Consider the following 22,495-nt stretch of genomic DNA (forward strand, 5'->3'; position numbering starts at 1 on the left):
GTTTAAATGGAAGCGCTCTCTCTTGAGCTCTCTCTCTTTCTTGTGTTTTTGTGCATACCCGTTAACAAGAGTTCTGTGCTGAATGCACAGTGTACTTTCCCTCCGTGTAGYTAATTGCATGTTTGATCATGAAAATACCTACCAAAAGGAGAACATGGATGTAGTTYATTTCCGTGCATGTTAAAACAGTCAAATAATTAGCATATCTGGACGTGATTTACAGTAGATATATCTGTCAACACAGTCATACACATGATGTATAATCYTGTAATATGATWCTGGCCYGCGATGGCAAAAATATATTCTAATGTGCCCCTCCATGGAAAATAATTGCKCAGGCCTGGTCTAATGAGTCCAAATTTGAGATTTTTTGGTTCCAACCGCCGTGTCTTTGTGAGATGCAGAGTAGGTGAACGGATTATCTCTGCGTGTGTGGTTCCCACTGTGAAGCATGGAGGATGAGGTGTGATGGTGTGGGGRCGCTTTGTTGGTGACAGTGTCTGTGATTTATTTAGAATTCAAGGCACACTTAACCAGCATGGCTACCACAGCATTCTGCAGCGATACGCCATCCCATCTGATTTGCCCTTAGTGGGACTATAATTTGTTTTTCAACTGGACAATGATCCCAAAAACCTCCAGGCTGTGTAAGGGCTATTTGACCAAGAAGGAGAGTGATGAAGTGCTGCATCAGATAACCTGGCCTCCACAATCACCCGACCTCAACCCAATTGAGATGGTTTGGGATGAGTTGGAAGGAAAAGCAGCCAACAAGTGCTCRGCATATGTGGGAACTCCTTCAAGACTGTTGGAAAAGCATTCCAGGTGAAGCTGGTTGAGAGAATGCCAAGAGTGTGCAAAGCTGTCATCAAAGCAAAGGGTGGCTACTTTGAAGAATGTAAAATGTTTTGGTTACTACATGATTCCATGTGTTATTTCATAGTTTTGATGTCTTCACTATTATTCTAAAATGTAGAAAATAGTWWWWAAAWAATAAAGAAAAACCCTTGAATGAGTAGGTGTCAACTTTTGACTGATACTGTAATTCTAACATGTATTGACTCAGGGCTGTSAATACMTMATGTAAATGAGAKWTTTCTGTATTTAACTTTCAATAAATTTGMACAMATTTCTAAAAACACGTTTTCACTTTGTCATTATGGGGTATTGTGTGTAGATGGGKGAGGGAAGAAAATAGATTTAATTGATTTTGAAGTCAGGCTGTAACACAACAAAATGTGGAGTAAGTCAAGAGGTATGAATACTTACTGAAGGAACTGTACATGCAGATGCAAAGTATTTAGGACTGTGTGTTGGATCCAGAATCACACTGGACTTCTAATACTTCTTATAATATAATCCTGTAACACTCCTGTGTTTGAAGATGCTACTATTTCAATGTTTTATGAATTTTCATTCCCCTTGCTTTAATAACTAGGTGACCATTTTTAACACAATTGTTACATTTACATTTACATTTAAGTCATTTAGCAGACGCTCTTATCCAGAGCGACTTACAAATTGGTGCATTCACCTTATGATATCCAGTGGAACAACCACTTTACAATAGTGCATCTAACTCTTTTAAGGGGGGGCGGGGGTTAGAAGGATTACTTTATCCTATCCTAGGTATTCCTTAAAGAGGTGGGGTTTCAGGTGTCTGTTCACTCAAGCTGACATGGGAAAATGGAATATTACTTCGGATAGACTTCTCTTGTGAATATTAGCAGATCTTTACAACATTTGTCAGCTTAAATCCTGTTTCACACAAGTAGGTGCTTCTCCAGAACACACATCTGGTTTCTTCTTGTACTATAATGCCATTACAAGGGGAAATGTGAATACTTGAGGGTATGTGTGTGTGTGTGTTCTGTCTGCAATGTAAGGTTTAAAAATTAAACTCACTGGAATTCTATTTATTTTCCGGGGTTACTGCCAACATTATATCATTTAGATTTTCTCTAAGTCACCATGGTAACTACAAGAGTCACTTCACTGAAAAGAACTGTCCATGTATATATATTGACTTCACCCTCTTGACTGATTATGTATTTTTCCACATGATCATTTTCTCTGTGAATTTTTGAGCAAGAAGCAGAAACATATTATTGAGGTGAAATCTATTCTTTGAGCAACAGGTGGCAATGAGAAAAGGCATGTTGTGAATCAAACAGTTGTCATATCTTTGACACCACAGCTCCTGTACAGAGTGATAATGTATCTGCGTCATCACATCAACCCTTCAATTTCACTCACTTCATCCCAGCTCAGCCCTGCCAGCTGACAGACAGAGAAGCTTTCAGACAGTCCCCATTTCTGGAAAAAATAAAGCAGCTTCTGTGTGTGTGCTTTGTTCCATAGAGATGAAAGCAGTAAAATAGCTTTCAGGGACAGTTTTGTTTGTTCTATGTCTTCAACTGACACCCTGTCAATCAAGTGTGCTTCTGAACGTCCAAAAAGGCTTCAAAGGTTTGCTGAACTACAGCAACAGTGACAGAAAAAAAAATAATAAAATAATATTAAAAGCCTTTGAAGTGTAGTTTAGTATCTCACCAGTTGGAGTTCTGTTTGATCCGCACTCAGACCAGGCGTGTGCTTAAAAGCTTAATGATGTCGCAACACACAGTAGGTGGAAATCTGGTGGCACTTTGAAATAGCTTGGGTGTCATCATGCCTTTAGATGACTTTGTATCTATCTTATATCTTTGAGATCTTTGAGATACCGTTCAGTAAGGTGCTTCTATTCTAAGAACTGAATCCAACACTTCAAAAATTGACAAGCATTGACCAGAGAGGTGATACTGCAGGAAGGCCATCTTTAAAACAAGTGGAGAGTTTGGGGGATGGAAACTTAGATTGAGGAATACCGATCAGTTGATTAGAGATTCAGGAAATGAGTTTGGAAAGGTAATGTATGTGAGGGCAATGCAAAATGAAAAGCAGCCAAAGTGATTGGTGGAGGGCCTTTTGGATTACTCTTGCCTGTCCTTACAACCGCATGGGAGTAAGGAGTAAGCAGAGGAGGTACAAACGTGTGGCATTACAGTGGCACACTGGCAGAGGAGCAATGACCTTCCATCTGCTGCTTGCTGTTCACACAGTTTGGATGAGACCTGTGCAGTAGGGCCTAGGATCCAGGGCCCTTGTTCACTGAAGCATCTCAGAGAAGGAGTGCTGATCTAGGATCACATCCTGCCCTCTCTTATTCATTACGATTTAAAAGGCAGAGCTGTTCCTACATCAACACTCCTACTCTGATACGGTTTGTGAGTACAGGCCAAATTGTACTCCCACTGACACTCATTAAGCCTGGTCTTGGATTAAAAAGCACACTCTCCATTGTCCAGGAAACTGGCCCATTTACTTGGCTCCATTGTATGTTTGTTTTCAGGGTTGGGGAGTAACTGATTACATGTAATCACTTACATGTAATCTGATTACAAAAAACAGTAACTTTAATCAGTTATGTTACCTGTAAAAAATATTGTCATCAGATTACAGACACTTTTGAAAAACTAAATGATTATATCTTGTATTACTTTTAAATTTAGAAAGGATGTTTGCGAGAGAAATAAAATACATTGACGCCTTTCTGTTTTCTCAATGACATTCAATTCAGTTGAAAAAAGGCGCAAGTTTAAGTTTGTTCCACCTGAGGGTGTCTGACCACAAGTCAAAGACCACTGTAATGACTCACCAAATGCTTTTGATGGATCATTTTAATCTTCTTTTAATGCCGCTTAAGGGGAAAGTACTCCAAAAGTAACTGAAAGTAATCAGATAACTTTTGGATTACCCAAACTCAGTAAAGCAATGTTGCTGATAAAACATTTAAAGCAGGTAACTAGTAACTTTCGGATTACATTTAGAAAGTAACCTACTCAAGCCTGACTGTTTTTAATCAACATATGTTTTKCAAACCTATGCTCTTTACTCTCTACCTCTTACCTGGGGTGGGTATGCTTTCCTATTTAAACCTGCTGCTACATTCMCAAGATAACTACCACAGAATTGCCACTGCAATTAAACAGGCAATGATCTGTAATTATACTACTTGGTTCCTGTATCTTACCATATCAAAGAATCACTCACCCAGAGATGATGTCTATTTTATTTCCTTTGAGTGGCATGGTATTTTACATAGACAATTTATGGTACTGACATAATTATATTTTGTTATAAATTGTAATGAAAAGAAAAATGCTATTTATTTATTTTTTCATATTCAACTCAATTACCTGAGGTTTGTACCAATGTTTTTATATACAATGCTAGACAGAATATTGTACACTATAACACCATGTGAAGATCAGAAAATAGGTATAATAGTGTACTGTATATCAAACATAAAAAAGACACAAAGTAGACTAGTTTCACATATCCTCAATTTGACCTGGAATCACACAGCACTCACTGGGCCCAGTTGAGGGGAAAGGCATCATATCTAAGGATATTTCTGCTTCACATTCAAACTGCAGTGTTGCAGGCAGGATAAGGTTTCTTGGGTTACGTGAAACATCCGAGATAATGGAGACTTTGTCAAACGGTACGTCCAAGTCTTCACCGTGTGAGACCACGGGCTGGCGTTGAGCACAGTGCGCAGAGGCAGTGATATTTGTGTCTCTCTGGAGCGTAGTGTCGTGGTGGTAAGACACCAACTCGTTGCTGAAATTGACAGCTTCTACAGTAGAACTGGAACAGTATCTATTGCAGCCCAGAATGGTGGAGAATGCTTTCCTGAAATCAGCATTAAATGCGTATATAACTGGGTTTAACGATGAGTTGGCCCATCCAAACCACACAAACATGTTAAAAGTGGTGTTACTTACACACAGGCGATCACCAACATTATTGATGTCACAAAAAGGTACTATGCAGTTGACCACAAAAAAAGGTAACCAGCAAAATACAAAAACTCCCATAATGATAGAAAGTGTCTTTAAAACTTTCGTTTCTTTTTTAAAAGTTCTTTTTAAGGAGTTTGTTTGCTCGGTTGCTTGCTGATTGTTCTGCGCGTGTTCCACGGCTCTCTCCAGCGATGATATTCTCCGGATCTGGGTTTGCGCAATCCGGTAGATCCGGGTGTAAGTGCCAACCATAATAACRACTGGAATGTAAAAACTTATCAGTGAGGAAGATATGGCATATGTGCTATTCAAGCTTGCGTTGCAGTCCTCGATTTCATTAATGTCGTTCCCTGTTGCATTTTCCTCCTCTGCTTTGTGCCAATTGAGCTGAACTGGAATGAAGGAGATAAGAATAGAGAGGGTCCATGCCACTCCGATCATAACGAAGGCAAACCGATGGGTCATTTTACGCTCATATCGAAAAGGGCTCGAAATTGCCCAGTATCTGTCCATACTTATTATACAAAGATTGAGAATTGACGCGGTGGAGCACATGATGTCAAAAGCTATCCAGGTATCACAGAAGCTGCCGAAGATCCAGCAGCCGGCCACCTCAGACATAGCCTTCCACGGCATCACAAGAACGGCCACGAATAGATCTGATACCGCCAACGAGATGACAAAAAAGTTGGTAACTTTAGATCGAAGGTGTCTAAATTTGATCACCGCGGCGCAAACGAGTGTATTCCCAAGAAGCGTTGAAACGATCAGGATGAACAGGACGCAGCCGATGAGCGCACGGACGCTGCGCCCGGAGCTGTCCGTTTCAGCACCTGCGGTTTGGTTGTCAGATTTCTCCATTGACAACTAATTTCTCCGCTTTTCTGCACATATAAAAGTTTGCATCTTCTACACTTGGCGTTCAGCACTACCTATATACATTATTCTTTCCACATCGTTTTGGAGACCCCACTTGCGGATTTGGGAACTCATGCGGTAGCTATTTCATAAGTTGCTTAATGTTTTTTTTTTATATATAGCATATCTACATTAAACAGTACGTGGGCCAATTTAAGAGGCTCAGTTYAAGAATCTCCGTTATTTTCTTACTCTGATCCAGTAAAACATTGTCCATGGTCGTGAGTTAGTGCACTGCACATAACCCATTGTGCGCGATCGCACCTTTTTTGACAGTGAATGGGTGAATAGTCTCCCTCAGTGGTTGAATAGCGACTCTCGGTGCTTGATGATGGCAATGAAGACCCCTCCTCTTAACAATGAGATATGACGAAAACATGTGAATGTTTCCTGATCAGGGGTAATACCATCAACCGTAGAAAATGTAGTTAATGATGCCCCATGATTGCGAYATTATCAGAAGTCTGACGTCTAGGCAATTTCTGAGAAATTCGGAAATCGGACAAGAAAAACATCTATACAATATATTTAKATATTGATTATAGAACATCTAAAGAAAATATATATTCAATCAGTTAGCTATTGAATGAATGCGGACATAATCTGCACTTTCAGTAGCCTATGGAATAGCCTGTTATTTAGATGCCTCTAAGCAGCTATATAAAACGTTATTTCATTGGCGCTGTCTATGGTGCTGAAACTAAACTGGGCACTACAGGTACCCTGTGKAGGCTATGAAGTGAACCAAATTAAACTACTCCATTGTGTGATCAACTCTTTCCAGGTCTTAGCCTGCCGCCATTGTTGTGAGTCCCTTTCCAAAAGACCAACGGGATACTACATCTTAAAAACCTATGCTGAACGAACAAATCCTGAATACCTGCGCATTGTGCTGTTTAAAAAAAATGTTTCGGATAAGCCAGGCGTGTTATAGCGCCGTACGGACAGCAGATGTCACCTCATCCCAGATTTTCCGTCTGAGTGCTGGGGGATTTGCGCTCCCCCTACGTCATTGGAATCTCAAAATGGCTCCTGCTCAAATTCGCTGTCCAAGTGGGGGCGGATGCCGGTTTTTCTAACAGAAATTACACACGACCATACGACTGACATTCTCTMTTTTCCTGCCGCTATCTCTCGATATAGAAACCGTATTTTGATTGCGTCATCATCGTGTAATTAGGGATACGCTGAGATCATGATAGGCATAGCCTACAGTGAACAACCGGGACCGAGCAATTGTAGCTGATGCAGCCACCACAGCGTTTTTGTTGTGGAGCGGTGGTGTGGGGAAWKTGAATGACATGGAAAAGGCAGAGAATGGCATTTTTCCACCGGCTTTGTCTGTGAACGAAAAGTTGACCAGCAGCACATCTCTCAACCAGCCACTGTCTGACGATACCGCCGACGCCGCAGGTCTTGTCTCTAAACATGTCAACAGGGATGAGACGTGTTGAACTGACAGCGGACGCAGCCGGTGAAGCAGGAGAGGATATTTCCCGTTCCACAGTAGCGTGTGTACGTGTCGGGAGTACGATAATGCTCSATTTAGTTACTGACAGCCCATCTGGTGGCACTGTAAGCAATTGTGTCATTCCTGAGACAGGTAGCGACGCTGCTACAAACGGGTTGACTGGGTCAATAATGGTTGCCTCCAAGGCAGGGAGCTGCTCTGCTATCACTGCAGTGAATCGAGAGGAAATGGACAGAAGTGCTCTCTGGGGGACCTCCCTGGCTCAGAAGAACAATGATTGCTCTGCAGAAAGACTAGATGCCTGTGTGACAGCAGCTGAGCCACTGCAGTCATTGGCACACTCCTGGAATGGACAGCTTGAACAGAGGTGCACAGCAGCCTCCCGGACTGGTCCGGAGGGGTTCTCGATTGGAGACACCGTTTGTGTTATACAGAGTCCTCTTCGCAGTGATGCTGTTATTAGACCACATATTAACCGAAGTACGACCTCTGACAAGGAGGACAAAATGGCAAACGGTGGATTATTGATAGGATACAACAGTGCCAAGTTAAACACAGAGACAGCTGTAACAGTTCTTTCTGATGGAGCTGYAACCTGTATCTCTAACCCACAATGTGAAAAACTCTCCTTGTCTGCAGTGAGTGCAAGGGAGGGYCATCACGAATCCTGCAATATCAGAGAGGAACCTGACGGAGCTGGGGCCCAGCCTAGAAAACAAGCTAACGTTGCAGKAGAGCTATCTGATGGTGCTACTTCCAGTCTCACCTCTCAGGGTTTACCATCAATCCCAGCACCAACRAAAGACCCCTGCAGTGTCAAACCAGACACCAGGCAGGGAGCAGAACCATCAACATCTGGTCACTCAGGAGGTGATCCATCCTCCAGACTCCATCCTCAGTCCCACAAGACCACCAGTCTGAACTATGACCCGTCCAGCATTCTCAGCCCAGGGGACGAGGATGAGGATGGGGAGACCTTTGTGGAGCTGGGGGCCCAAGGCTACAGTGACCTCAGGTTCATGGACGTCAGTCTGAGCTCCAGGAACACCTATGAGTCCAGCAGACGTCAGTCTGCCCCAGGACATATAGGACTGAGTGTGGACTCCTCTGAACTGGCCTTACAGTCAAAAAGACCCGGCATCGCTGAGTATTTCGGCAGGTAAATGAGCTGTTTTCTTTGTGGTCTGAGGTTATTTGCAGGGTGCCGAGAGGATTTTTTTACAAGGACAAGAGCGGTACAAACTTTTTCAGTCTGCTTACCTCTCTTCACGTCATGTTTGCATTTATACTGTGTATAGCCGCATTATTGCTGCAATATACACCCGTTACAACAGCAGTCACTTCCGTTAACCATGCTCTCCTAACAGAGATGTGTCCTGATATTGTAACAGCACACCAGACAGAATGAACAAAGCCAGAACTAGAACCAGGTCTCAGTCAACATTTAGCGCAGGCAGAGACCCACCTGGTGGAAATGGAGCCAGCTGCAGTGAATGCTGTTATATTAATGTTCCCACAAGGACATCCCCTAGGTGTTTACACTTTACATTAAAGGGATACTTCTGGATTTTGGCAATGAAGCCCTTTATCTACTTCCCAAGAGTCAGATGAACCAGTGGATACCATTTGTATGTCTCTGCGTGCAGTTTGAAAAACCTACAGTAGGTTAGCTCTCCAGGAACAGGGTTGGAGAGCCCTGCTTTAAGGTGTAAACAATTTAGAAACAGTTAATTATTAATTCATAGATCGTTTATAAATATGTAATAAATACTTAGAACTTGATTGGTATATATAATAATGAACAGTCTATAAACTACATATAACTCCTTTATAAACACTTTTGAGTACACCTTGATGTAAAGTGTTAACCCCTAGGTTTATAATCCCACATAGGATCAGGTGAAATTGATTCAATTGATGAAATAAGAGTGCCAGCAATTCACTCACTCAGCTGAACGGACCATATCAGTATGACTTATTAGTATGAATTATTGGCACCCTTGAGAAAGATGAGCAAAACATACTGTATATAATAAATAATGAAAATACTGGGCTATATTATCTGCAAAAAATAACTGYATTCCAGGTGACTACCTCATGAAGCTGGTTGAGAGTGTACAAAACTGTTATCAAGGCAAAGTGTGGCTACTTTGAAGAATCTAAAATATATTTTGATTTGTTTAACACTTTTTTTGGTTACTACATGATTCCATATGTGTTATTTCATAGTTTTGATGTCTTCACTATTATTTTACAATGTAGAAAATAGTAAAAATAAAGAAAACCCCTTGAATGAGTAGGTGTGTCCAAACTTTTGACTGGTACTGTATATATGTATTATTATATACTACTACAATTGCTCAGAGAAAGAGATTTTGTTTAACAAATAATATATATTTTTTAATAAAAATATAGGGGTCAAAATTATTGGCACCCCTGTTTTCTATTCTCTTCAATACCTCCCTTTGCAAGGATAACTTCACTGAGTCTTTTTCTTGATTGGTATATATAAGAATGAACAGTCTATAAACTACATATAACTCCTTTACATATATCTCCTTTATAAACACTCTAAAATGTTTTAAGAGGGCAGTCCATAAGTGCAGATGAAGGACCAAAGATCTGAAAAGATTCTGTATGGAGAAATGGTCTAAGTTCCCTCCCAATGTGTTTCTTCAATCTCATAAAACATTTTAGAAAAATACTGTTATCCTCGCAGGGTGATCTATTGAAAATAGGGTTGGCAATAATTTTGATCCCAATCTTTTTTTTTTTATTATTTGTTATTACTTGTTAAACAAAATCCATTTCCCTGAGCATATACAATATAGCTCAGTATTTATATTATTTGTTTGATAGTCTTTTTTGCTTCTCTTTATCAAGGGTGCCAATAATTTTGGACCTGACTGTATGTCAGATCTAGGAAATGATTCAGAGACTCAGAGAAACCTTAATTTCACTGTTTTCTCAGTATGTCTACTCATCAAAACTGTCTCGCTGACCGGAGGAATAAAATTAAAGTGTGTCATCATTAATAATTACCCACACATTCTCCTGGCTTTTCTGTCTGTTCAGGGGTTTATTTTCCAAGAAGCATATAGAGCCGAAGAGTCCGTCCCAGAATGTACCTGGGTGGAAGCTGTTTGGAAAGGTTGCTGCCAGAGAGAGCCCTCCCAAGGACTCCAGGACCATACAGCAGGTTGGTACCCCGGTCCTGTATTCTTCAAGCATGTCAGATTAGGAGTGCTGATCTAGGATCAGTTTTGTCTTTTAAATCATAATAACTAGGATTTCATTGACATGGAGGACCTGGGTCCGTATACATCAAGAATCGCATCGTTGGAGTGCTGATCTAGAGCTTTTAAACCCACCCCTCAGCTACTCTCAGTCCATTCCGCCTATCTCCGTAAATTTCCCTGTTATGATTTCCATGTGCCATATATATTTCAACTGTGCTGTGATGTTTCACATAGATTCTGAACCTGTCTAATCGCATAGTATCTACAGATTGTAAGTTCAAGATCAATATTTTACTAAAAGTATTGTTGATTGATTGACTGTGGTTTTTCAAATCTCCCAACACTGCTATTTGTAGTGTTTATTTTAGATAAATGTTGTGATTTTTCAGCTATTCCTGAACCTGTGACCAGAAACAAGCTACATAGAGGCTATACCAAATAAGTGATCAAATGATTCTGTCTCTTCGTAGCAAAATCTGCAGAGCTGAGCTGGTTTTATATACATAACGTTCTGTTTGAATTTCGTATAGTCATTTAAATGGAGAAACTCTTAAGTTTTTGAATCAAGTGTTGTGCTCTTAGAAGCTTTTTGAATGCAGGCTCTGATGTCACAGTGCTCCTAAGTCTACAGTAGTTATTCACTAACCTATTAACTGCTCGTCTAACTTCCCGTACAGTATTGTGTATGGGAGAGAATGCTATCTGACCCTCCCTGGAGTGAAGCCAGCAAGTCTAGTTGAATGCAATGAGCTCAATGTTTAACCCAGATAATTTCCCCTACGTACTAGTCAGGACTTAATCCCTATTCATCTAGGTTATGTCAGCCTTACATACCTACAGTAACCTCACTTTGTTAACATAGCTTAAAGCTTTAAAGAAAGTCCAGAACTACCGTTATTTAATTTAAATCAAGTCATTTACACCCCTTCTGTTCAACTCCTTCACCAATGATACATTGCATTTACAGGCCTTTGTTTTATTGTATCACATGAATCATTAGTTTAATCGCAGCCTTGTGCAATATGTAATGCCACAGCATAACAATCACTCCCTAGGCCCTATTCTCACAATAACTAACCTGTATCAGTCTGACCAGGTAGCAAACTGATAGCAACTCACAGCTCAAGTCAATTCTTTATATCTGTCCTTCTGTGTGTCCTGTAATAGAGCATCTTGTAATGATGACATCAGAGCTTATAGATAAGTGTGGCAAAGGCTGTAGTCAGTCTGTACTTGGCCTACTCCTTCCCAACACTTGACAAGAGYGAGTAGGGTGTGGTAGGAGTAGGGTTCAGGTCCTCCATGTTGGAGGCTGGCAGGCCACTACAGCTGTTGAGGGTGTATGCTCCAGCTGGCTCTGTGCCTGGCTGGGTAACTAAGGAGCTGGTCTTACTCAAGGTGGATGCCTCTTGCCTGCTGTGTTGAGCCTCGGCTGGGCTTGAATTATGCCCCTAGCTCTGTTCTTCCTCTCCCTCTCTCTCCCTCACTCCCTGTCTCCCGCTCTACCTCCCCCACTCTACCCTGCAGGTACTGATCTGTCTACACACTCGTCGGAGGCAATAATACATGTTTTCATGCCTGGATGGAAACAGAYACTAAAGCCAATTACATTTGTCCCTTCACTGGATTAGTAGTGCACTTAACTCTATTACTCTACAACTGTAGACGGGGATGAGAGAATGTATATGCCTCACTACTGAGATTATGACTAGATAAGAGTGATCTCATCTAGAGTGAGCTACGTGGGTTAGAGCAGGGATTTACACTCTTAGAAAAAAGGGTTCCAAAACRGTTCTTTGGCTGTCCCCGTAGACTAACTCTTTTTGGTTTCACATAGAATTATTTTGCGTTTCATGTAGAACCCAAAGGTGAATGCACCAATTTGTAAGTCGCTCTGGATAAGAGCGTCTGCTAAATGACTTAAATGTAATGTAAATGTAACCCTCTATTGAAAGGGTTCTACCTGGAACCAGAAAGGGTTCTACCAGGAACCAGAAAGGGTTCTACCTGGAACCAAAAAGGTTTCTTCAAAGGGTTCTCCTATGGGGACAGCCGAAGAACCATTATAGGTTCTAGATAGCACCTTTTTTTCTAAGAGTGTAGATGTTTTTTTAATTGTTTAATTTTAATTTTACCTTAATTTAACTAGGCAAGTCAGTTAAGAACAAATTCTTATTTTCAATGACGGCCTAGGAACAGTGGGTTAACTGCCTTGTTCAGGGGCAGAACAACAGATTTTTACCTTGTCAGCTCGGGGATTCGATCTTGCAACCTTTCGGTTACTAGTCCAGCGCTCTAACCACTACCTGCCGCCCCAGAGYGTAGATGTCAGAGGGTTCATCTGTAATGTGTTACACAAATGTGCCGTACAGAAACTCAGATGATGGGAAGTTTATTCATGCAGTTATCCTACGTGCAAGGGGAGGGAGGGACTGAGTTGGATCTCCAACAGAGGCCTTTTTTTAATAAAGTTGACTATCTTCGTAACCCTATCCGAAGGGCAAAGATGCTTATGTGGATTGSAAGTGTACTGAAGTACTTGAAATAATTGTTTAGTTTGAAAGACAGTTTGGAGTTGTTTTTGGAGGGATTGAGCTATTTAACTCTTGAGTGCAAACTCTGTTTTTCTTTCATCAGGAGAGTATTCCAGGTGGTCTCACGTCTGTGTCTGCACCCAATCTCTTAAGCGAAGGGGTATGGACTTTCTCAAGTTTCCCTTTCAGTCATCTTCTCAATCTCCTATCTGCATGGGGCTGCCAAGCAACCATTTCCATTGAACATCCAACTCATGCCCATGCCAACCCGTAGCACTTTGACAGGGGAAGGGAAATAAATGCATGTTAGAAAATCTAAAAAAAAATAAAAAAAATAATCGCAGGTTCTTCAACGATACCAAGGTCTCTGAGACTCTTGCCATAGCTCCAGCAGCTTAGTCTCTGTGGCTCAAAAGGTTTGAATCCAAAGTATGACTATATTTTTGTTCCAGTTGTCCTAACATACAGTACATGTGACCACATGTTTCTCTAGTGCAATAGATCTATTCCATATCGATTGTATTCCTTTTATTCCTTATCTGGGAATGTAAGGATTTTTGGTTTACTGGTGTATTTGACTTGAGGATTATGAATACACAGTTGATTACGTGATTGTATATACACTTTGACATTACAAGTGGTGCCAGAGCTGCTTCTCTGCTATACCATTTGTGAATAGAAATGCATGGGTGTTGGTTATACACAGTTCATCTCTGACTTTTCTTAGTACTATGGGACAGCARCAATACATTTGGAGAAAGAGCTGTGACTATTTCTCAATTTTTACTATTAGGGGGGGCTGTTCTTCTTCACTGGTGTTGGTAAATCTCACTYTCCTTAGATGGCACTCCCCTCCCCCGTCCCTACTAGCCATTTCCTCTGATAGCACCGATGTMATTTATTTATTTTATTTAACCTTCATTTAACTAGGCAAGTCAGTTWRGAACAAATTCTTATTTACAATCACGGCCTACCCCGGCCAAACCMTCCMCTAACCCGGACRACGYTGGGCCAATTGTGCGCCGCTCTATGTGACTCCCGATCACGGCCGGCTGTGAAACAGCCCGGGATCAAACCCGGGTCTGCAGTGACGCCTCTAGCACTGCGATGCAGTTCCTTAAACCGGTGYGCCACTCGGTCCCMCGAACTGCACCAATAAATGCCTTGAAGGAGCCACAGCCACAACACAAGACAATGTAGCCATTGACATCCATACAGAAGCAGTTTCATGCATCGTGAAAGGCCAAAGGTGAGACTTTTTATTGTGTAGTGGAGGTGAGGGATGTATGGTCACTAAGTCTAAGATACTCAATCAACTCGCACGAAACAAACCCATAGGATATCAGTGGCGTCATGTAGAGCGACTGAACATAAAGGCATTCATTCAACAGGCTCTGATGCATTAGGCATGGCTAGGTATTTATTGAACCCTCTAGAAATAACTCTCCAGTCATCAACAACCATCATACTCCTCAGTCCCCCCATTTGTTTTTTTCTCTCTCTCTTTCTCTCTGTCTCTCTCTGTCGCTCCCTCTCTCTCTCTCCTCTCTCTGTGTCTCTGTCTCTCTTCTCTGTCACTCTCTCTCTCTGTCTCTCGGTGTCTCTTTCTTTCTCTCTCTCTTTCTCTCTCTCTGTCACTTTCTGTCTCTTTCTCTCTCTTTCTCTCTCTCTCTCCTCTCTCTGTCTCTCTCTCTCTCTGTCTGCCTGTATGGGCTTTGTGATCTCCATCATCCTGTCAGGTGATCCTGTCGCCCCTCGTGGCTAACCCCACTCTATCTTTCCTTCCTTTCAAATGTAAACCCATAAGTCTAGTTGGGCTAGTTGAAATGCATATACTGGGGCTGTGTTTTCCAGTTTCTATGGTGATTTAGGTTTTTGATGTATCTGCAGGAGTACGAGGCCAGGGCGGGCAAGGCTGGATCTGGGGGAACGTCTCCTACTCAGCCTCAACATGGCCGGAGGAAGAACCTGGACTTTGAACCACTGTCCACCACRGCTCTTATACTGGAGGACAGGCCTTCGTAAGTCCCCACTATCTCTCCTTTTTCTTTCTCTTTCTTTGTCAGTTCCTCTTTTCTTCTTTTTTTAGTTTATTCTGCCCCCCGGTTCATACAAGGGGAAAGGCCTAACCTCCCAGACCTGCAGCCATATTACTTACACACATTCCATTGTTTTCAACTAGGCTCAGGCYAGGGTGTGGTGTCTATGAAGAACACAGTAAGAAACGCAGCGTCCAGAGACGAGCAGTGTTGTGTTTCTCCTCAGCTGTTCTCTCTGATCCAAGACCTCTGGCCCTCATTAAGAATAGATACAGTATATGAAATATGAGCATGTTGCCTGAACCATGACAAACACACTGTATGCAAGGCAAAGTCTCTCTCATTTGTAGGTCTTACTTTCTCTTAAGTCCTCAATGTGTTCAACTAGCCATTTTGTGTCCTCAGTTGCTGTGATATGCATGGATTACGGTGAAACCGGCTGATACTGTGTCCCATCTCCTCTTGTCTCTCTGCAGGAACCTTCCTGCCAAGCCTGTGGAGGAGGCCCAGCGTCACCGTCAGGAGTATGACGAGATGGTGGCCGAGGCCAAGAAGAGAGGTACTGGTACTTGTACTGTTACTGGTACTTTTACTGGTACTGTTGCTGGTACTGCTACTGTTACTGCACTGTCTGTCTCCTCAGAGCTGTGTAATGGTGGTCAGCAGCATCTGGCCTGTCGACTGAACAGATCTCCAGATGGCACTTAGCTCAGTCTGTCTGTTGTAGCTGTTGCAAATACTTTTGTAATTTTACATGTACTTTATAACAATTGTAAAGCTTTATGCAAATTATTATAAAGCATTTATAAGCATCTGTTAACATTTATAAGCATCTGTTAACATTTATAAGCATCTGTTAACATTTATAACCATGTATAATGGCTTATTCATTGAAGTTATTGTAAAGTGTAACCAAAGGATGTGTCCCCATCCCACAGAGTTAAAGGAGGCCCAGAGGAAGAGGAAAGAGATGAAGGAGAGGTTTAAGCAGGAGGACAGCATCGCCAACGCCATGGTGGTCTGGAACCACGACATCCTGCCCAACTGGGACAACATGTGAGCCACTTCCTGCTAAACAACTCTCCACTGGCACGGAGCAGCTATGTACACTGTCCAGTCAGTCAGGCAGTCCGTCTGTCAGTACAATATTCAGTCAGTTACTCAGTCAGTCAGTTATTCTGCCAGTCAGATAGCCAGACAGTCAGTCAGTCACTGAACCAGTCAGTCAGTCAGTGAGCCAGTCAGTTTGTAAATCAGTCAATCTGTAAACCAGTCAGTCAGTGAACCAGTCAGTACATAAATCAGTCAGTGAACCAGTCAGTCAGTGAGGCAGTCACTCAGTGAACCAGTCAGTCAGTGAACCAGTCAGTGAACCAGTCATTCAGTTATTCAGACAGTCAGTCACTGAACCAGTCAGTCAGTCAGTGATCCAGTCAGTCAGTGATCCAGTCAGTCAGTAAACCAGTCTGTAAATCAGTCAGTCTGTAAATCAGTCATTCTGTAAATCAGTCAGTCTGTAAATCAGTCAGTCAGTGAACCAGTCAGTCGGTGAGTCAGTCAGAGAACCAGTCAGTACATAAATCAGTCAGTGAACCAGTCAGTCAGTGAGCCAGTCACTCAGTGAATCAGTCAGTGAACCATTCATTCAGTAAATCAGTCAGTCAGTGAGCCAGTCAGTGAGCCAGTCAGTCAGTCAATGAATCAGTCAGTGAGCCAGTCAGTCAGGCAGTGAACCAGTCAGTCGGTGAGTCAGTCAGAGAACCAGTCAGTACATAAATCAGTCAGGTGAACCCAGTCAGTCCAGTGAAGCCAAGTCACTATACCAGCGTGAACCTTCATCGTAAACAGTCATCAAGTGAGCCAGTTCAGTAGTAACCCAAATCATAGTAAATCAGTCAGTCAGTGAGTAGTCATAGTCAGTCAGTGAACCAGTCAGTAAATTAACCAGTCAGTAAGGGGACCAGTCAGTCAGTGAGTCTGTCTGTAAATCAGTCTTCAGTGAAGCGCAGTCAGTCATAAATCAGCCAGCAGTCAGTGAGCCAGCCAGCCAGTCAGTGAGCCAGCCAGCCAGTCAGTCAGTGAGCCAGCCAGTACAGTCAGTGAACCAGTCAGTCAGAGTCCAGCCAGTCAGTCAGTCATTGAGCCAGCCAGTCAGTCACAGTAGCGAGCAGTCAGTCAGTCAGTCATGAGCCAGCCAGTCAGTCAGTCAGTGAGCCAGCCAGTCAGTAAGTGAGCCAGCAGTCAGTCAGTAAGCAGCCAGTCAGTCAGTGAGCCAGCAGTTAGTCAGTGAATCAGTCATTGAATCATCAGTCAGCAGAGAACAGTCAGTCGGTGAGTCAGTCAGAGAACCAGTCAGTACATAAATCAGTCAGTGAACCAGTCAGTCAGTGAGGCCAGTCACTCAGTGAACCAGTCAGTCAATCAGTGAGCCAGTCAGTGAACCATTCATTCAGTAAATCAGTCAGTCAGTGAGCCAGTCAGTCAGTCAGTAAATGCAGTCAGTCAGTGAACCAGTCAGTGAACCAGTCAGTCAGTGAACCAGTCAGTAAATGAACCAGTCAGTAAGGGAACCAGTCAGTCAGTGAGTCTGTCTGTAAATCAGTCATTCAGTGAACCAGTCAGTCAGTGAACCCACGTTCATCAGCCAGTCAGTCAGTGAGCCAGCCAGTCGTCAGTGAGCCAGTCAGTCAGTCAGTGAGCCAGCCAGTCAGTCAGTGAGCCAGCCCTCAGTCAGTGAGCCCAGCCAGTCAGTCAGCGAGCCAGTCAGTCAGTCAGCGAGCCAGTCAGTCAGTCAGTGAGCCAGTCAGTCAGTCAGTGAGGCCAGTCAGTCAGTAAATCAGTCAGTCATGCAGTGAACCAGCCAGGCATGCAGTGAGCCAGTCATGAGTCATGAGTCAGTCAGTGAGTCAATGAGCAGTCAGTGAGTCAGTGAGCCAGTCAGTCATGCAATAGCCAGTCAGTCATGCAGTGAGCCAGTCAGTCAGTGGGCATAGGTCAGGGCTCCGTTGTTCAGTAGGCCACCTGCCAGTCTGTTTTGTGTCCCCTGTAGGCGTAACACTGCGGCGGGTGAGAGAGCTCTGGTGGCAGGGCTTGCCCCCCACGTCAGAGGAAAGGTCTGGAGCCTAGCATCGGCAACGAGCTCAACATCACCCCAGGTATGTTTGGTGTTTCAATAGTCATAACTCATAGAACTCCCATCATAATTGTTTATTCCCATTGGCATGCTAAAATATGATTTGCTTTCAGAATAAGATATACAAAGTGAAGAGATGTCATGTACATAAACTCAACAGAAAAGAAATGTCCTCTCACGGTCAACTGCGTTTATTTTCAGCAAACTTAACATGTTTAAATATTTGTATGAACAAAACCAGATTCAACAGCTGAGACATAAATGAACAAGTTTCCACAGACATGTGACTAACAGAAATGGAATAATGTGACCCTGAACAAAGGGGTCAAAATCAAAAGTAACAGTGTATCTTGGTGGTGGCCACCAGCTGCATAAGTACTGCAGTGCATCTCTCCTCATGGACTGCACCAGAATTTGCCAGTGCTTGCTGTGAGATGTTACCCCACTCTTCCACCAAGGCACCTGCAAGTTCCCGGACATTTTCTGGGGGTAATGGACCTAGCCCTCACCCTCTGATCCAACAGGTCCCAGACGTGCTCATTGGGATTGAGATCTGGGCTCTTTGCTGGCCATGGCAGAACACTGATGTTCCTGTCTTGCAAGGAATCACGCACAGCACGAGCAGTATGGCTGGTGGCATTGTCATGCTGGAGGGTCATGTCAGGATGAGCTTGCAGGAAGGGTACCACATGAGGGAGGAGGATGTCGCTTCCTGTGAAACGCACAGCGTTGAGATTGCCTGCATGACAACAAGCTCAGTCCGATGATGCTGTAAGACGACCGCCCAGAAATGACGGACCCTCCACCTCCAAATCGATCCCGCGCTCCAGAGTACAGGCCTCGTTGTAACACTCACTCCCTCGACGATAAACGCGAATGTCCAACCATCAACCCTGGTGAGACAAAACCGTGACTCGTCAGTGAAGAGCACTTTTAGCCAGTTCCTGTCTGGTCCAGCGACGGTGGGTTTGTGCCCATAGGCGACTTGTACCGGTGATGTCTGGTGAGGACCTGCCTTACAACAGGCCTACAAGCCCTCAGTCAAGCCTCTCTCAGCCTATTTGCGGACAGTCGGCACTGATGAGAGGATTGTGCCGTTCCTGTTGTAACTCGGGCAGTTGTGTGTGCCATTCTGTACTGTCCTGCAGGTGTGATGTTCGGATGTACGCGATCCTGTGCAGGTGTTGTACAGCGTGGTTCTGTCAGCAAGGACGATCAGCTGTCCGTCCTGTCTCCCTGTTGCGCTGTCTTTAGGCGTCTCACCAGTGCGGACCAATTGCAATTTATTGCCTCCTGGCCACATTCTGCAGTCCTCATGCCGCCTGCAGCAATGCCTAAGGCACGTTCACAGCAGATGAGCAGGACCCTGGCATCTTTCTTTTGGTGTTTTTCAAGTCGTGAAAGGTGTCCTCAGTTGTCTAACTGTGACCTTAATTTGCCTACTGTCTGAAGCCTGTTACTGTCTTAACGACCGTTCCAGCAGTGCATGTTTCATTAATTGTTTATGTTCCATTGAAACAAGCATGGGGAAAACAGTGTTTAAACCTTTTACAATGAAGATCTGTGAAGTTATTTGGATTTTTACGAATTATCTTTGAAAGACAGGGTCCTGAGAAAGGGACGTTTCTTTTTTTGCTGAGTTTACATTGAAATGTATTAAAATAGCCAAGGTTATAGTTGTAGAAATGTAGTACCATATTGTTTGTTTTCTAACAAAGCAACACGCTCACCTCTTTCAGCTGGAATAGATTTACGAGCCTGTTGTGTATGTAGTGGAAGGAATTGCTRGATGAAAAGGCCTTTGTGGGTTACACAACAAAGTATAATAGACGTCTCAGCTGGAGGACCCACCGCCTGACTCATTGCGAGAGATCTTCTTTCATTTCCCTCTTTTCTTCTCTACAGAGCTGTATGACATCTTCCTCTCCAGAGCCAAGGAGAGGTGGAGGAGTTTCAGTGAGATGGGTTCAGAGGCTGACGGTACGTCTGAGATGGGGGCGTCTGAGATGGGGGGGGGGGGCTGTCACGTGGCAAGACTGTGAATTAAAGCCAAGCTCCTCGCATGTTAGACTGAACTCCTCAGACCCTAGACTCATCCATTCTCCTCTCTTCCTCTTTGAGGCAAAGCTATTTCCTCTCATTGCTTCACATCTGTCGGCCATATTGGTGTCCCACATTGCTGCACAAATCCCCCTCGTTCAGCAATCATTTGCAGGCTTGGAGGAGACTGGAGAACTTTCTGCAAAGGTTTTCTGTTGTTTTTACTCCAGTGTTCTGCRAAGTGTCTGTTTCTGCCATCATGTCAGACTATCTGGCCTTTGGTGTAGTGCTGAGAGCCAACAGTGACACATTCTCTCCTCTAGCTCGTCAGAAAGACTGTGTTGTTGCCAACGAGAGCCTCAGGAGATGGATCCAACAGGTCTTAATGGAGCTGAACAGAGAGATTTGCAGGATGTCTTCTTCTCTACAGAGCTGTATGACATCTTCCTCTCCAGAGCCAAGGAGAGRCTCTGTTTTAGGCATCGTWTYAGGGTTACAAAATATTGGCAYGGCATCAGTGTCTCTATGTATCATTGATTACCGAGTTACTCRGTCTATCATGCACAGACAACGATACAGAGAGGTCGAACCAGCAGGAGATCAGTTTATTTTAGTAAACTGAAATTATAAAGTTTTTCCTTTCGTTAATAATCTGTTTGTGTTTCAATGCTAGATGGGGCATCGCTGGCAGACAGAGAGTCCAGTCTGGACCTGATCAAGCTGGACATATCCCGCACATTCCCACCTCTTTTTATTTTCCAGAAGGTACAGTACATCTCTTACCGCATTACTGTAATGTGTGGTGTGTGTGTGTGTGGTGTGTGTGTGGTGTGTGTGTGTGTGTGTGGTGTGTGTGTGTGTGTGTGTGTGTGTGTGTGTGTGTGTGTGTGTGTGTCTTGGTGTGTGTGTGTGTGTAGTGTGTGTTGTTGTGGTGTGTGCGCGTCGCATGAACATTTCTATCCTCTGATTGTCTTCCACCACAGGGTGGGCCTATTTATGATCTTCCTCCACAGCGTGCTGGGAGCCTACACCTGTTACAGACCTGATGTGGGATATGTGAGTAACACTTCAAAACAGCACTCTTAAGTCTTTATTTTATGCCATACTGTACATGCGGTGATTGTGAACTAAAATGATGGTTCTGTTCTCTCAGGTTCAGGGCATGTCCTTCATAGCTGCAGTGTTAATCCTCAACCTGGAGGAAGCTGACGCCTTCATTGCCTTCGCTAACCTGCTCAACAAGCCCTGTCAGCTGGCCTTCTTCAGAGTGGACCATGATCTAGTGAGTCCTACTTCCACAGTGGCTACAGTAAAAAAAAAACTGTCCTCTCTAAAACTAATTTAAAGGGATACTTCACCCGAATTACATATTGGTTTCCTTACCCTGTACGCAGTCTATGGACAAGGTATGACAGCAATCCATGCTTTGGTTTAGTTTCCCAGGMATTTCCACATGCTAACGTTTTCTAAATCCCATTCAAATCATGGGACTGATATTAGCATTTTTCCCACATCATGTTCATATCATCTATAAGTGACTTTGTTGAGCTTCACAATAAATTTGAGATACTTTTGGATGATTTTGACATGATGCACAATTAGSCCTTTAACAGTACTGAATTAGTGGTCCCTGAATCTGTCTCTGACCTTYTTTTCTTCTCCTCTAGATGCTGAAATACTTTGCTGCGTTCGAGGTGTTCTTTGAAGAGAACCTCCCTAGACTGTTTAACCACTTCCAGATCTCCAACCTCACCCCAGATCTCTATCTCATCGACTGGTGAGKAACTATAGATCTCTATATGAAAGCATGCAGCAGTTATCTGTTAGTGTGGCCTTCAAGCTGTTTTCTCACACATTTTAAACACCAGCCATGCTGTCAGGTCATTATTCAGTTATCAGAGCACAGCTGCGGTGCCGTTCCGCTAACTGCCATTTTTTGGCCTGTGTGTATCTGTCTGTGTCTGTTTACAGGATCTTCACTCTGTACAGTAAGTCGTTGCCGTTGGACGTGGCATGTAGAGTGTGGGATGTGTTCTGTCGTGACGGCGAGGAGTTTCTGTTCCGGACGGGTCTAGGGATCCTGCGTCTCTACGAGGATGTGCTCCTACAGATGGATTTCATCCATAGCGCCCAGTTTCTGACACGCCTCCCAGAGGATATAGACTCTGATAGGCTGTTCGCCTGCATCGCGGCCATGCCCATGCTCAACGGAAACAAGAAATGGTCCCAGGTCAGTTCCTCTAAACATATGAAGACAGGGAAGTGAGAAAATGG

General features: G+C 43.4%; 1 protein-coding gene and 1 pseudogene across 1 annotated transcript; one reads left to right on the forward strand and one right to left on the reverse strand.

Moving 5' to 3' along the window:
• Positions 1-4,248: 4,248 nt before the first annotated feature.
• LOC111978667 (D(5)-like dopamine receptor) lies at positions 4,249-5,803 on the reverse strand. Its single transcript, XM_024008865.2, has one exon. It carries the CDS (start codon positions 5,706-5,708, stop codon positions 4,374-4,376), a length of 1,335 nt encoding a protein of 444 aa, XP_023864633.1. The 5' UTR covers positions 5,709-5,803; the 3' UTR covers positions 4,249-4,373.
• Positions 5,804-6,769: 966 nt separating this feature from the next.
• The window catches only part of LOC111978457 (TBC1 domain family member 12-like), a 20,498-nt pseudogene continuing 4,772 nt past the window's right edge, over positions 6,770-22,495 (forward strand).

This window comes from Salvelinus sp. IW2-2015, linkage group LG18, assembly GCF_002910315.2.
Source record: "Salvelinus sp. IW2-2015 linkage group LG18, ASM291031v2, whole genome shotgun sequence".
NCBI lineage: Eukaryota > Metazoa > Chordata > Actinopteri > Salmoniformes > Salmonidae > Salvelinus > Salvelinus sp. IW2-2015.